We start from the raw sequence: 16,897 nt of genomic DNA, 5'->3' as shown, positions 1-16,897 counted from the left end.
ACACAATTTCCTTTAAATTTCCCTTCTCTCTTTTTTTGGGATATATTCATTCACCTTATGGAACGTAGAATATCTTTTCATAATTAAAATCGGATCAAATTAAAATTTTTCAATTTTTTTTATTGATTTCTGTACTAGATCAAAAACGTCACACTGTTCCTTGTTCAGTCCCTTAGTATCTCTAGGCTTCAATAATTTCAGTATTCTCTTGTCTGGTCTCGCTTCTTCCTTTCAATATGCTCGCCACATGTTAAATCACAATTGTGATGACTTAGTCAGGTCAGCAGAAGAATGTTTCTTCACTGCCAACAGGAAATGTCCAGTGATCTTACTAATCATTTAAGGTTGCAAAGTTTTCTTTACAATTTCATTACAACCATTTCCTTTCACAAAACACATATTCTTAGCTTTTTTCCTACATGAGTATCATATTTTCATGTTTCTGACTGATTATTATTCTGTATTTGGAAAGCTCTTCTCTCATGTTTAAGCATCAAGATATTACCCAATCTTAAAAATAAGGGAATAATAGCAAATAATAGTGCTCCCACAATGCCTTTTCCAGACACTACAAGCAATCTTTACATACTACAAACAAAGTCTTTGATCTATACATTTTTGAAGTAATGTATTATTTTGACTGTGAATTATAGTTATATATGTATATGCCTGACCTTCTATTCCAGGAAGGTAATAAGCTTCTTAAATGCTATTTCCATTTCTAATTAATTCTTCTATCTTTCACATTTCTGTTTCCTTGGATAAATAAATTGCTTTCCTCTACTGAAAACAAAGAAGCAAAGAAACATATCAATGTTTCACACTGGTTTGTATAATAAAATTCAACTTCTTCTGCATGGATTCAAAGTGTTTTTTTCTTTTTTATTGCCATCACCACTAGCATGTACTATATTTTTCTGTAACAACAGAACACTTATTTCCCAAAACACATCATACACTTATACTTTTCAGGTTTCACTTTTTATTCTTTAGACTTCAATCATTTTTCCCCCGCTTTTAACCACTGTACTCTGTTTTTCTGTGAACCTTAAGTCTGGATTAAGTCTACCTATAATGTTTTGTGCATTTCACTTAGCACACTGTATTGTGAATGACTTGCTGACCTGCTTCTCTGCTTATCAACTCTAAGTTCCTGAAAGACAGAAATTGTGTTTTATCTCTAAATCCTTGGTGCCAGCAGGATGCTCCAGTTGGAATTAATCTCTTTCCCTCCTATAGGCCACATGCCTCCTTTATCTTCTCTCATGGAATGTTTTACCTTGCATTTTGTAAATTATCATTTACCTATGTGCCTACCACCCCACTCAGGCTCCAGTGTTACCTCCTCCAGAAAACCATTCTTGACACCCAGCAGCTAGGCTAAATCTCTTCCCTTGAGTTCTCCTATCTCCTAATATATTTATGATATTATATTGAAATCATTTAAATTCAAGTCCCTAATGTGACAACTCTTAGAGCTTACAGGGAAAACAGCCTGATTACCCTTTGTAGTCCCCATGTCCAGAAAAGTACTTGATGCAGTTCATAATAAATGTTAAACCAACTTACAGTCCATCGATAGCAGGAATCAGACTTCACTATTTTTGTATACCCAGGGCTTGGTCTAAGGCTATGAATGCAGCAGATAGACAGTGAATATTTTATAAACGAAGGAGTGACTTAATGTAGCTAAATTACTGACATAAATTTTATTTTTTCTTTTAAAGTAAATAGAATTCTCCAGAATATTCAACAGTTTTAAACATATTTTTCTGCATTCTCTGTCTTAGGCAAGATTTATTTTATGTGACTAGCTCAATAGAAAACAAATAGTACTTTATTTCTTTAATACATTTTTATATTTCAACATAAATAAAACTTACTAAATGCCTCAAAATCCTGGCCTGTGTTTTATCTCCTACTTTTATTTCAGCAGTGGTGTTACAGACAGAGAGAGGTTGCATCTAGAGTGAGCAATTCACATATTTACCTGGCTGCCAGAAACCAGAATCATGGAATTGTTTTATAACCCTGAGCACGATTTGCAAATTGGAAATGTCATTGTAAATATGCAAATATTATGGAAATGTTCTTACTGATTAGGATAATTTTAAGAAACCTAATTATGTTCCTGGCCTACCCATCTGTGAGAGCAGTCAATCAGCAAACTGGTTATCATATTTAGATTAAAAGCTATTAGACAGGAATAATACCTGTAAAAGAACCAAGAAACTCAAGAGATGCTAAATGCTAATGTTATATTTCACCAGGTGAAATATAACTAATTTTGTCTTTGTTTAAAATTACAACAATTGCATGCAGATTATAAATAAATAATAAGTGTACTTTTATGAAGGTCCTATGGCTGTATTTTTAGATATACCCCATCTACATGAATTGGAATTAACATACTACAAATATTAGTGGAACCTCAGAAGTGCCATTTTGAATTTAGTTCATACTTGAAATATTAAGGTTGCTAAAATTTACTTTTATCATTGAATACCAAAACTCAGAATAAAATCTCAATATGTATGGTTTATCATAAGAGTTCATATTAAGAACTCATTTTGGCTTTTCTTTCAGGGAGAAAACCACTGAGAAATATGCCTTCTTGTTTATAATTTTATATTTGCTGCAGGTGTTTGGTACTGGATCTTCTCTTGCTTTCCTTTTTCTCACTTTTATTTAAAAAACTATTCTGTCAGCAATATATGGTTTTTGATTTGTAGAGAAAGATTTTACCTCAGTTGAATAATCTATGACTTTAATGAAAGAAACTGAATAGAGGACAAAGCATGCTATTTCTAAAATATTAACAGCTTGCCATTAGTATAAATTTATCATTGACATATCTGTTTTCTTCATTTTTTAAAAGGAATTGCAACAATATCTAGCTAACCTGGCTGAACAGTGCAGTGCTGATAATAATGGAGTGGAGCTCCCAGTTGTAATAATTCTTGATAATCTTCATCATGTGGGCTCTCTGAGTGATATCTTCAATGGTTTTCTCAATTGTAAATACAACAAATGGTATGCTTATCAAATATTTTGAATAATGAAATAGGAAATAATTATCATCAAACGTACTTTCTTGTGCCTGTATGCATTTTGTTTTTTAATTTTTTAAATTTCCTTAATATTTAATTTTTATTTTTTATTTTTTATTTTTTTTTTTTTTTTTATTTTTTTTTTTTTTTTTTGAGACGGAGTCTCACGCTGTTGCCCAGGCTGGAGTGCAGTGGCGCGATCTCGGCTCACTGCAAGCTCCGCCTCCTGGGTTCACGCCATTCTCCTGCCTCAGCCTCCTGAGTAGCTAGGACTACAGGCGCCCGCCACCGCGCCCGGCTAATTTTTTGTATTTTTAGTAGAGACGGGGTTTCACTGTGGTCTCGATCTCCTGACCTTGTGATCCGCCCGTCTCGGCCTCCCAAAGTGCTGGGATTACAGGCTTGAGCCACCGCGCCCGGCCTTAATTTTTATTTTTTAAATTGACAGATAAAACTGTGCATATTGATTGTGTAAACCATGATGTTCTGAAGTAGATGTGCACTGTAGAATGATTAACTCCAGCTAATTAACATATGAACTACCTGAGTAGCTATTATTTTTAGACTTACAATGGCTGCCATTAATTTGAGAAACCCTCTTTAATAATATACCATAGTTTTAAAGACTCCATATGCATTCCTTAGAATATCTATGTATTCATTCAACAACCATATCCCAGGCACTTTTATGGAAACAGTACTTCCTTGATGATGTTAGCTTCTGCAGACATGATGAACATTTGGGAAACCACTATCAATGATGGAATAGTTTTTTTTTTTTTTTTTTTTTTTGAGACGGAGTCTCGCTCTGTCACCCAGGCTGGAGTGCTGTGGCTGGATCTCAGCTCACTGCAAGCTCCGCCTCCCAGGTTCACGCCATTCTCCTGCCTCAGCCTCCCGAGTAGCTGGGACTACAGGCGCCCGTCACCTCGCCCGGCTAGTTTTTTGTATTTTTTAGTAGAGACGGGGTTTCACCGTGTTAGCCAGGATGGTCTCGATCTCCTGACCTCGTGGTCCGCCCGTCTCGGCCTCCCAAAGTGCTGGGATTACAGGCTTGAGCCACCGCGCCCGGCCTCAATGATGGAATAGTTTTAATCATAGAAATTAAAAACTAAAGGGAGCCTTTAGAGCTCTGGTTTCATTCTCAGTTCATATCAAAGTTTAAATTCAACCTTTCTATAGAGATAAACTTAATACATTCAGATATAGCTCCCTCTATTAATGAGTATGATTTTAACTATTTACAATAAAAGGAAAGGTTAAAGTAAGGTATTAAAAAATCTTAAAACACACTAAAGATTCACTGTGGCATGGCCTCTAAAGAAAGGACATATAAGAATATCAGCATAAAATAATTAGTTTTAATAGTGGCAAATATTCCAATTATCTCTGCTAGAGATTTTTTTGAAGTTACAAACAGATCAGCATAAAATAAGGATTGAAAGAATACAAATTTTCTCACAGTATTAATAATCTTTAACATAACTGAAATATTAAAATAGTAAAAATGAATGAACTTTATCATAAGCATTATAAGATGTTAGACTGGGACAAAACCCCTATGATTATACTAACTAAACTCTTTACTCAAATAATGTAAATTACAAATATACTCAGGCTCAGAGAGAGAAAATGCCTTGCCTTGATGCCAGAGCTGGAATTAGAAACTCAAGTGTTAATTTCTAATCCAGTAATCTTTGTCATTTTCCATTACAGAATTACCCTTTAAAAGACAAATATTGAAATGGAATAATCCATATCTATCCTAGTAGTTTTCTAAGATAACTTTAACGAATTAATCACTTTTACCTCCAGTAAATGAAAATTTTCTTTTTATTTTTTTTTCTAGTCCATATATTATTGGAACAATGAATCAGGGAGTTTCTTCATCACCAAATCTAGAGCTGCATCACAATTTCAGGTAAAGTTAAGTGGAAGGTTTTGTTTTGTTTTTTTTTTTTTGGTGTGTGGGCAGGGGAGGGGGTTGGCATTGTTTCTTTCTGTTTGTTTTTGGGGGTTGTTTTTCCACTTGTACTTTTACAAATCTTGCCAGAGATGACCTGCGGTGTGAAAATAATTCTCATTTCTGACACTCTTTCTCGAGCGAACATTTCATGATCTTCAACCTGTAATCAGATGTGTTTCTTTAAACGAAACAAAACAAAAGGAAAGAAAAGTAAATGTTTTTTCTGTTCACTGTGTCCCTGGTTAAAGTAGAGCATATTCCTTCTAAGTGTGAGAAATGTGAAGAGAGTTGCTATTTCAGGATTTGTGATTCTCCTACAGAAGAGTGTTCAGCATGTAGACTCCCCCTCACTTCTGACGCACACGAGCTTCTTTTTAGCTCAAAAAGTAGAGTTAGCTACATTATAGTTCTCATGCTAGTAGACCTCCTAACACCTTTGATCATTAAAATATAGCCACCAATTGAAATGGGAACATTATTACTTTCTATTGGAAAGTAATTATGAATAAATAAATAATAATGATAAAGAATCACTGTGAATGTAAAATTTAATTTATATAAAAAATTCTGATTTTTTTTCTTTTTGTAGGTGGGTATTATGTGCAAATCATACAGAACCAGTGAAAGGCTTTTTAGGCAGATATCTTCGAAGAAAACTCATAGAGATAGAAATTGAAAGGAACATTCGCAATAATGACCTAGTCAAAATTATAGATTGGATTCCTAAGACGTGGCATCATCTCAACAGTTTTTTGGAAACACACAGTTCTTCTGACGTTACCATTGGTGAGTTCCAAAATTATAATATATCATTTTCCAGGAACTAACAGTGCTTGGTAAAGTTGGCCAGATTGGATGGTAGAAAATAACAAGCAAATCTAATGTTTTTTCAAGCTTCCAAAGATTTATTTTTTTCCCTTCTGAAAGTTTACTTTCTTCTTCTTTGTATCTCCAATTAAATCCACTTTGTCTGACAGTTATGTTTTACTAAAATATTACCGAGATCAAATAAGTTCACTATGGACAAATATCTAAAAATCAGATAACCACTGGAAATGAAGAGTATCAATTTAGGATACGTTTTATGCTAAAAAACAAATTTGGCTAAATAGCTCATGTCAAATAAAGTTGTGAGGAAAGATTTTAGTTAGAGATAATTTAGATGTTTTGTAGATAATTTAGGTGTTTTGTGTTTTTCATGAAGACACAACTGAGTTATTTCTCTTTTAGTTTGCATAAAGATATTTACATTTGGATTCCTCCTTTAATTACATGTACAGAAGTCTCTTTCACATTGTTATGCGTCATAAAAATGTACTCACTGTAAACACAGTTTAGATTAGGAAGAAGAATTCTACACTGGGACCAGAACACTCATGCCAGTTCCCAATGCTGCAAATAATGACATGTTTTATATTTGGCAATTCATTCCAGCACAGCTTTCTTGCTTGTAAAATGAAACAGGATAACTGGATTATGATTTTTATGACTTCTCCTAACTCTAGTATATTGTGTCCTAGATTAATATTTATTGTAAAAAGATAGAAGAGGCTAGGATATTGGGTCTTCAGTAAACATGCTTTAATAATAAGCAAGCTGGCCAATAATATAATTTTCTAGGAATTTTGCAAGAAATATATTATATTCCAAAATGGTGTCTCGATATATGTTTAGATTATTAAATATAATTCTTAAAATATTTTGTTATTTGTTTCTTCTCAGGTCCCCGACTTTTCCTTCCTTGCCCCATGGATGTAGAAGGTTCTAGAGTGTGGTTCATGGATCTCTGGAACTATTCTTTAGTACCTTATATTCTGGAGGCAGTGAGAGAGGGTCTTCAGGTATAGTACTCAATTTTCATTACTATTTTTAAAAAAAAGCAAAAAAATTATTTTAAAAGCAAAAGAAAATCTGGGTATTTATGCAGAAAGCTAAAGGCATGAACTATATAAATAGAGCAATAAAGTTTTCAAGAGCAAATAGTTTGTAATATTTTGCCTGTTCTGGGAACAAATTTGTAAGAGAAAGAAAAGGCACAGTTATTACAACAACTACACATTTAAGTCCAAATGGTTGTCATGGATGTTTACTGATTGTTTTTATTAGATAGCTAATTAATTGCACAGTTCTACATCTTATGACACAGCCATGTTTACATGAGCCTTGACCATTTATACTCTTAATCACATAATTTCCTTTATCTTTTCCTTCCTTCCTTCCTTCTTTCGTTGCTTCCTTCCTTCCTTCCTTCCTTCCTCCCTCCCTCCCTCTCCCCCTCCCCCATCTCTCTCTCTCTCTCTCTCTTTTTCTCTTTCTTCTTCTTTTTTTTTGAGACAGGGTCTCACTCTGTCACTCAGGTCAGTGTGCAGTGGTACAACCATGGCTGACTGCAGTCTCAAACTTTTAGGCTCAAGTGATGAGGCTTTCCAAGTAGATGGGAGTATAGGCACACACCACCACTCTCAGTTATTTTTATTGTTATTATTATTATTTTAGAGACATGGTCTCACCAGGTTGCTCAGGCTGGAATTGTTTTTTCCTTTTATTCACACACTTTTTAACAAGTAGCTTTTGCTTATAAGTTTCCTGTTTTTAGTATGCTTCATTGTTGGAAGCCCTTTAATATCACTTGCAGGGTCCTTTACTATTTTGGAGGGAGTACTCTAAATTCTAAGAGAGTCAGTTGGTCTTTTGATCTATGACATATTGGTTTCACAGCTTCTTTGCTCTTGCTCTCATGTGCCTTATATCTTGAGGCCTTGCAACCAAGGCCCTTCTGTTTTTTCCTAACTAAAAAATGAAAATGTATCACTAAAAGAAATCCCTGTTTCTCCAACAAAATACATGTCATTTTCCCATAAGTATTGCTATTTCCTTAAGTTTGATTTGAAATTGTAGAATTATAAAACTCTTTAAAATTTATTTACATAATCACTCGATTGAGGAAGAATTTCATCTCCTTTTCAATAACTCAGCCAAGACATCTCTATTTCTGGTTTTTACAACTACTACTAGAATTAAGATATAGTTTATGTTTTCTACATTCTATCATCTATAATACTGTGTTGTCTTTATTTTACTATCTAAAAAATTGTCCATCTATTTTGCCTCTTTTACTCCCTTTTACTGTCATGCTCTCTTCATCTAGTAGAATGGCATGGCAGTATTCAGAACTAAAATGATAGCTCTGGTGAACATGATGAATTTTATGAGGATACTCTGAAGCCTCAGAGACAAAGCTAAGATCCTAAATAATGCTATTGATTGGTTCTACTCTAGATTTAAATAATCAAATCTAACACTTTCAAGGGTATGAGCCAGTCTATCCCAAGCAAGTGCCTCAAACAAAATAAAAGCTTATACAAATGTTTTTATTTTTCAAGTATAATATATTGTGTTTCAGAATTCTTCTAAAACTATTATACTACCTAGGATGTAAGTTGACTCTTTCAAAGTTGATTATTTGTACAAAAAAAAATCATTTTATGAAAATTTTAGAACTCATAATTTTAAAGTTAATATTTAGATACATTATTTGTTCTCTAGCTATGGTTTTGGTTTTAATAAACCATTATCTAAGTATTTATAAATAAATGTCTCCCCATTTAATATTTGCTTACTAATAGATAGAAAGCAAAGGAATCTTTGTAAAAACCCTGAAATGATAATATCTAAAATGCTTAGCATTCTTAGATCTTATTTCAAAAGGCGCATGGGTTCTTTTTTTCATATTTAAATAAATATTATTTATAGAACATTATTTGGAGAATTATAATTCTATAAAGTTTCCATTTGGGCAAAAGTATAATCACTGAAGGATTAGTTTCTCAAACTAAAACTGAGAGATATTTCAAAATTATTTTTGAAGAGAGATAAAAATGTCTCATTTCTTGCTAAGGTTCAGGATGTTTAGTAGTAGGTTAGTGTGAAAGATGAATCAACCGTGATATAGGGCTTATTGAAGGAGGGGAATCCAGCACATGGGAAGGGAAAAATTGGAAAATCCTTTGGTGGGTAGACAGTTTTCATTGCTATTGAAGACTGTGCTAGGCCAGAAAAGTCTATCAGCTGAAAATATTTCTAGGGGAGCAAGAAGCAAAGGAATCATATCTGTCATGATCCATTCCCATGGATGTACTGGCAACAAAGAATCTTGGATTGGAGAGAGAAGTGGAGAAACAAAGCCTGGTAGCAAAAATGACACTCAAAGTTTAGAAAATCTCTTCAGATGAAGGCTGATTATTTTTGGTGAAAAATCTTATGGGGAATGCACTCTGCCAGATGTTCTAGTTGGAAAAGATGTTGGTGACACAGTGGATTTTGATTTTTATTCTGGTGATTCTTTCTTAAAAAGCTATCAATTCTGGCCGGGCGCGGTGGCTCAAGCCTGTAATCCCAGCACTTTGGGAGGCCGAGACGAGCGGATCACGAGGTCAGGAGATCGAGTCCATCCTGGCTAACACAGTGAAACCCCGTCTCTACTAAAAAAAATACAAAAAACTAGCCGGGCGTGGTGGCGGACGCCTGTAGTCCTAGCTACTCGGTAGGCTGAGGCAGGAGAATGGCGTGAACCCGGGAGGCGGAGCTTGCAGTGAGCTGAGATCCGGCCATTGCACTCCAGCCTGGGTGACAGAGCAAGACTCCATCTCAAAAAAAAAAAAAAAAAAAAAAAAAGCTATCAATTCATCTCATTCTGAATATTTAGATTTCTCTTTATTCAATTATTTTTCTACAATATGTATTTCACTCGGAAATACAGTGTTTGGCCCATTTAGCTTTTCATTGGTCTCTTCCAATTTTGCTGTCCTGGCTGGTTCTTTGAAAACCTAGAATTGATTGATTCTAGACTGACATTAAAACAAACAAATAAACATAATTAAGCTTTCCAAGAATTATACACGTTTTTCTTCAATTGGTTTAAGTTGTGTAGCATGCTATACGTTACATCTATAAAGTAAGTTTATAACTGAGAGGAAATTTTTGCTCTAAAACAAGATAACTATTAAAAAAAAAAGAAAGAAAGAAAGAAAGAAAAAAGTGGCCGGGCACCGTGGCTTCCACCTTTAGTCCCAGTACTTTGGGAAGCCGAGGCAGGCGGATCACGAGGTCAGGAGATCGAGACCATTCTGGCTGACACGGTGAAACCCCGTCTCTACTAAAAATACAAAAAATTAGCTGGGCATGGTGTGGGCACCTGTAATTCCAGCTACTCGGGAGGCTGAGGCAGGAGAATGGCGTGAACCTGGGAGGCGGAGCTTGCAGTGAGCCGAAATCATGCCACTGGACTCCAGCCTGGGTGACAGAGAAAGACTCGGTCTCAAAAAAAAAAAAAAAAAAAAAAAAAAGTATAAAGGTATAATGATTGTTACCTATGTTATCATCTCCTAAGGAAATGCACAGATATCAGTACCTAGACTCCCTTTTATTTTGGGTAAGTCCAACTTCTCCAGAAGAAACTCAAAAGAAAACTCCAAGGCGGTCCATGAAGTTTTTATGATGTTAATGTCCACCATTTTCCCTTTTGTCTTTACTGAACCAAAACAAACTATACAAAACAACCATCTAACAACAAACCAAAGTATGTCACCTGAGACCAAATATGCACCTGCTAACCAGGATTGTCCAGCAAGTCAAATGGGGAGGGAAAGTAATTTAAGAACAAGTGTCCCTATGTTACTGCCCCCTTCTCTTAATTTTCACTTTTTTCTGTGCCCTGGTAATATACTTTTTTTAAAAAAAACAATGTCTCATTTCTTCTCTTCAGGGTGCCCTTTCTAGTTTGGATTCAGCTTTGCTTCCAGCTTAAAAATGTTTAACATCCCTTGGATTTATCTAATTCTTCTGTTCCACTGCCAGTACTTTACCCAGGCTATATCAGCTCTTCCTTATTGGGCAAATTGCACAATAAGGGTTCTTGCAAACCTGATAACTCAGTTTCCTATTTTTTATCCTCTTGTACTAGTAGCCTGAAACACAAACATCTAAAAAGAGTTTTTACAGAAAGCAATGGGATTAAAGAGCAAGTTGATCATGGGAAAATTGTTATCAGAGAAAGTATTTTTACTCTAAAAGAAAGTTTGAGTAGAGTGAATTAGGCAGAAAAAAATAAGTTCCTTTTCTTTTATTTCCATCTTTCCAAGGTACACTTTAGTAGACACCTCTACTTAATGTCAAGCATATTTTTAAAAATCTTCCATAATTGAAGCTTTTATTTTTCAACCTTTAGTTTTCTCTTGGTTTGTCAAATTACTAGTAAAAGTAAATGTGGGCAGTCATTTCTATGTTTATTTATAATAAACCTCCCGTATATTCTTTCCCAAAAGCTGACATCTATTCCAAATATTCAGTTTTGTTTTGTCTAGCCTTCAAGTTAAAGTGAGCTGTGTAGACAGTTACATGTTTTAAATCTGGAAAATTGTATGCAAATACTTAATTCTCTTGAAAGTCCCTTAAGAACTCAATATGTCAAAAAATCACATCCAACTAGTAGTCCCCTTTTTTACTGAATAGAGATGTGTTTTATATATGCTAAACACGTGGTCAACTTTTAGATGTATGGGAAACGCACACCATGGGAAGATCCTTCAAAGTGGGTGCTTGACACATATCCATGGAGCTCAGCATCTCTGCCTCAGGAGAGCCCAGCCTTACTTCAGCTGCGACCAGAAGACGTTGGATATGAAGGCTGCACATCCACTAAGGAAGCCACAACCTCAAAGCACATTCCTCAAACTGACACAGAAGGAGATCCCCTGGTAAGAATCAGATGTTCGTTTTTTCCTATGTAATCTTGACTGCGGTGTATAGTCATTAATACTTAGTCATTTCTAGCAAAGACATTTGTTATCCTAGGCAATATTTGGAACAGTTTTAACCCTGTTATCTTTGGTCTGCTTTCCATGGATGAAAATCTTAAAGTGAAAACCAAGCTTGTATGCTTAAAAAAGAAACAAGAAACATTATAACCAGAATGAACTCCTAGACTATAATTTTTCTCTTATTATCCATTAAATTGTGTATATAATTTTTTAATTTAATATATATTTATTTAAATATAATTTTCTATATTATGACTCAATTCAATAGGCATTTAAGAGAAAACTCAATTTTGTTCTTATAGAAAAACAAAAAACTATGGTATAATGTACTTATGGAGAACTAAAAAATATTTTGCTATATCAACTAACCTGACTGATTTTATAGAGTGGGTCTTCTGTTGCCTACTGTAGCGAAGGATAAACCAACTTGGAAGTCAAATGGAAGTTATGTTTTATTTACTTTTTAAAATAGTGGAATAATTGAAGTAAAAGTCTGTAAAACTCCAAAGTATGAATATTCTGAAAATATTAAGTATGTAGTATTGTTAGGAAAAAATGCTTTTTATGTATCTATTTTTTATTTTTACAGATTACTTTCAATATATTGGTATCAAACGTGAAGTGTTCTCACCATTCTATGACTAAACAGCTTATTGGACTTTTACAACTAATACAGAAAGAAAAGATACTGAAATAAAATTCATTATGTTTCTTAACTCAAACAAGCACAAAACATAAATAATCAAAAATCATAACCTATGACTATACCTGAGGACATAAAATTACTTGATATTTTAGGGAATACTCTTACACCAACAACCCTGACACACAGACATCATCATCATCATCTCAGCTGAACATTTTGGGAGTTTCTTGTTGAAAATCTGATAAACTTTCAAGATCCTCTCCCCAGCAAAATGCATACACACTGAAAATGTGGCATACAATTTTAAGAGTTTCATAAAATCACTGAAGTATATACATAGACCTACTTAGATTCCAGGAATTTCCTGCTGATTTCTGATCTAGGTGATATATTCCTTAAGAGCCCAGACTTGTATTTTTATTACATGGTACCTGACCTTTTAGATGATTCGTAGTTAGGAATCAACAGTGGTGATGAAATTGGTTTGGATCCAGCATAATTGTGAGCATACACTAAATCATTGCTGATAGAATGATTAATAGAGTAAACATAAGCTTTAGAATATGAGTATGGATTATTTAATCTGAATTCCTCAAAAATTCCAGTCCTACCTCTGCAGTTTTTATATAACGTGTCTGTTTTATAAGGGGAGGTGTTTGTAAGATTTGTTCTCAGTTTTAGTCTGTAGAGTATGAAACCCTTAGGAAATGCCCTCAACTTTCCCAGTTCTAATAGTCCAGGTCAGCTCACCCCATAAAGCACTTTTTTTCCTGGCTCTGAATGCACTTGTCTTCTAGGACAGGAAACAAATTCAGGGTTTCCCATTCTGGCATGAGAATTGGGGTAAAAAAATTCCTCATTCCTAACCTGCTGCTCTATTAAACATCTTAAGAAACAGGGAGTTGTGAGGTCTTGCATGCTAAATGGTAAAAGACATCATCTAAAACTAAATATTTGGCAGGCTTTCTCTGGTTTTAAAAAATAAATATTTCAATCTATTTTTCTTGATTGCTTTCTTGCTTGCTTCCTTGCTTTTTTTTTTTTTTTTTTTTTTTTTTTTTTTTTGGACACGGAGTTTCATTCTCATTGCCCAGGCTGGAGGACAATGACACGATCTCGGCACACCGCAACCTCCACCTCCCGGGTTCAAGCAATTCTCCTGCCTCAGCCTCCAGAGTAGCTGGGATTACAGGCATGCACCACCATGCCTGACTGATTTTGTATTTTTAATAGAGACGGGGTTTCTCTATGTCTCTATGTTGGTCAGGCTGGTGATGATCTATCTGTTTTTATTTCTATATATTTCTGTAATTACTAGCATGAAGCCAACATATATTTTCAGTCCATTCTAAATCAGAAATCCTAGAAAACATCCACTATTTAGTGTCAGAAATCCCCATAGCAATGAGTATAGCAAAGAAACTGAAGAAGATAGGAGAGAGACTTTTTGAATCTGAACAAGGATGCAAGTTTTTGGTATATCTCACATTATTTAAAAAATACAGTGTGTATTCACCATTAACGACAAAGTGAATGTTAATAAGTATTTAATGCTAAGACCTTGTGATCAGGAGATAACTACAGTATCATTTCTGATCTCAAGAAGCTTAAAATCAGGTAGCGAAGAGACACTGCTAACTATATAAACTGCAGTAACATAATAGAGGCACATATTAGGTAAAATTGTGAGTTCATAGAGGAAGCAGTTAGAATAAAGCTTTACAGAGGAGATGCTTGAGCTGTATCTTGAATGATTAATAGGAGTTCACCATATGGTTGGAGGAAAACAACCAAAATTAAAGAAATAGAATGTGAAACATTAGATGACAGTATAATAGAAATGATGAGTTTAGGGAACTACACACCAGTTGGCAGTAGGAATTAAAACTATAGAAGTATACAGTTGCTAGATCATGCTAAGCCTTGTTTATCATTGCAGGAAGTTAAAACTTTATCACAGAGACAGTGGAGAACCATCAAAGGTGTCTGAGCCATGATTTACCTAGTTAGATCTGCAGTTTCTAAAGATCACTTTAGTAAGAGTAGAGAGAGGGCAGATTGAAGGAGATAGGATGGAATCTGGAAGCTTAGCAGATTTGTAAGTAACAGTGATGATAAGGACTTGATCAAGGTGTTAGAAATGATAAACACTAAATTTATGACTATAGATGTCCTATTCCATTTAGTGTTGCTATAACAGACTATTTGAGGCTGGGCAATTTGTAAAGAAAAGAGATTCATTTGGCTCATCGTTCTGGTGGCTGGAAAGTCTAGGATTGGGCAGCTGCATCTGGTGAGGGCCTCATGCTTCATGAACTTATGGTGGGAAGTGGAAGAGGAGTGGGAGTGTGCAGAGAGGCCACATGGTGAGAGAAGAAGCCAGACTCTTTAATAACCTGCTCTCGCACAGGAACTAATCCATTCCCTCCAGAGTGAGAACACACTGACCCCTAACCAGAATGCCATTAATCTGTTCATGAGGAATCCATCCCCGTGATTCAACACCTCCTACTAGGACTCACATCCCAACACTGCCACCACGGGGATAAAATTTCCACAAGAGTTTTGGAAGGGTCATATCACATGCAAACCATCGCAGTGAGTGTGGGGAAGAAGTGGGGAAGAAGAGAGGAAAAATATTAATACTTTTTGGAGAATTGTGATGTATCACAATAACGACTAAATCATACATAATCTTCTCTTGTAATCTCCCTTGATTTGAATGCACAAAATAATACTAGGCAAAGGCAAAGTAAATCCCACTGTATACATTTATTATGAATCTGAGATGTGGAATGTATTATAATGGAACATATTTACTATATGGCACCATTTTAAAAATTAAGACTTTAATGACAATACTATTACACAATGAAACTTTTACAACATCCAGCATTCAAGTGATTTCAAACTTTTGTGCCTAAGATACAATTGTATCTTTTAAAAAAGATATCATTTATCATTTCTACTCTTACTAAATTACTAGAGTGCTCAAAATTCAGTTTTATTTTACGGATCAGTTTCACCCAAATGCTTGAACATACAGGCAGCTGCTAATGAGTGACAGATTGATAAAATAAATGGGAGAAGGAATATGAATGGACATGAAGGTAGGAAGGTGGGAGTGTGGGTGAGAGAGAGAGAGAGAGGAGAGTAGGAGAGAAACTATGCTGAAGGAGACCTTTGACTTTTTGGCTTACTGGGTTTAAAAAGTTATCGCCAACTACTTTTATTTCATAACCTTATGTAGCTTATTTAATAAATTAAGAGAGTTAGATTGAAAATTATGTTAAAACATATTGTCCTGAGGACTATTAAAATGACTTCAAACTATGCTATAACTGTAGTCTCTTTGTCAGAAAGGAATTATTGCTGAAATTGGTGATTACCAGTTTATCATTTATTTCACAAGCATTTATCAAGCACACATTTTATGATGAGCACACAAACATGCATAGCTTAACGTGTGACCAAGGAATCGTTTTTTAGATTTCTCCTTTCTATTTCTGTAAGTTGGAAAAAAAAAAAAAAACCCTTTTGATTATAGAATAATAAAATTAGTATGCATTAGGTAATATAAAAATTGTTACAATTTATCAAAACCCTTGATAAGAAAACAAGTCCATTACCGTCATAAAGACATGTGCCAATTTTTCTGTGCTTTCTAAAATCATTGAACCATTTATTCACAATTTGCCTTTAAACAGTCTTTTTTCAAAAAAAAAAAAAAAAAAGTCCATGTCTAACAGTGGCGCTCCAGATCTATCAAAATTCAAGCAAGGTGACTGCTCTTTATTTTATAATAGATGGAAATGCTAGCTGTCTTTCTCCCCAGGTGCTTTCATGCATATGTCCCTTTTACTAGAACAAACATTACCATTCTCCTATAAGGCTGGGAAACTTGAGACAGCCGCTGTTGTTCCAGATGATGGTTTTTGTTTTCAGTGATATATCAATCATATTTTAGCCAGAAATTCAACAACACAAACTTGACAGTAATTCTTTCCTTCTCCCTGTTCAAACACTCATGGTCCGCTTCATTCAGTCACCTCCTCCCGAGGTCAGCTCCTAAACAGCAGATGGTGTGCTTGTGTGCAGCAGCTGGCTTCATTCCTCTCCATCCCCTCCTTCTCTCAAGGGATGGTGCGTGTGTGCCTCTGTGTGCGTCTGTGTGTGTATGAACATTCACGACTTTCAGTTGCCATTCAATGCTTTCTGCTTCTCCCAGCCAAAAAACTGGGAAGCTTGGCGTACTTTCCAGCAACGAACCCAGATGTCCAGCTGTGATACAGTTTCCTTTCCAGTTTCCCTGCTGGAGCAGTATTCATTCACAACCCCAAATAAAAGAGTTATCTAGAGGCCCTATTTTGTCCTTATGGTTTGGTGTTGTAGTCATGTTTGGGAGAAACAGCGTAGG

At 34.9% G+C, this 16,897-nt stretch overlaps 1 protein-coding gene across 13 annotated transcripts in view; it reads left to right on the top strand.

The window, feature by feature from the left end:
* The window catches only part of LOC105473314 (neuron navigator 3), an 899,580-nt gene that overhangs the window by 882,065 nt on the left and 618 nt on the right, over positions 1-16,897 (top strand). For all 13 annotated transcript variants that reach the window (XM_011727068.3, XM_071070568.1, XM_071070565.1 and 10 more), the window contains 5 exons: positions 2,879-3,033; positions 4,900-4,971; positions 5,606-5,802; positions 6,739-6,857; positions 11,568-11,771. In XM_011727068.3, the coding sequence (XP_011725370.2) occupies positions 2,879-3,033; positions 4,900-4,971; positions 5,606-5,802; positions 6,739-6,857; positions 11,568-11,771 (747 nt within the window). The remainder of the gene's footprint in view (positions 1-2,878; positions 3,034-4,899; positions 4,972-5,605; positions 5,803-6,738; positions 6,858-11,567; positions 11,772-16,897) is intronic.

This window comes from Macaca nemestrina, chromosome 10 (genome assembly GCF_043159975.1).
Source record: "Macaca nemestrina isolate mMacNem1 chromosome 10, mMacNem.hap1, whole genome shotgun sequence".
NCBI classification, from domain to species: Eukaryota; Metazoa; Chordata; class Mammalia; order Primates; family Cercopithecidae; genus Macaca; species Macaca nemestrina.
The sequence above is the reverse complement of the archived record's forward strand: the minus strand, read 5'-3'. Positions and strand labels throughout refer to the sequence as shown.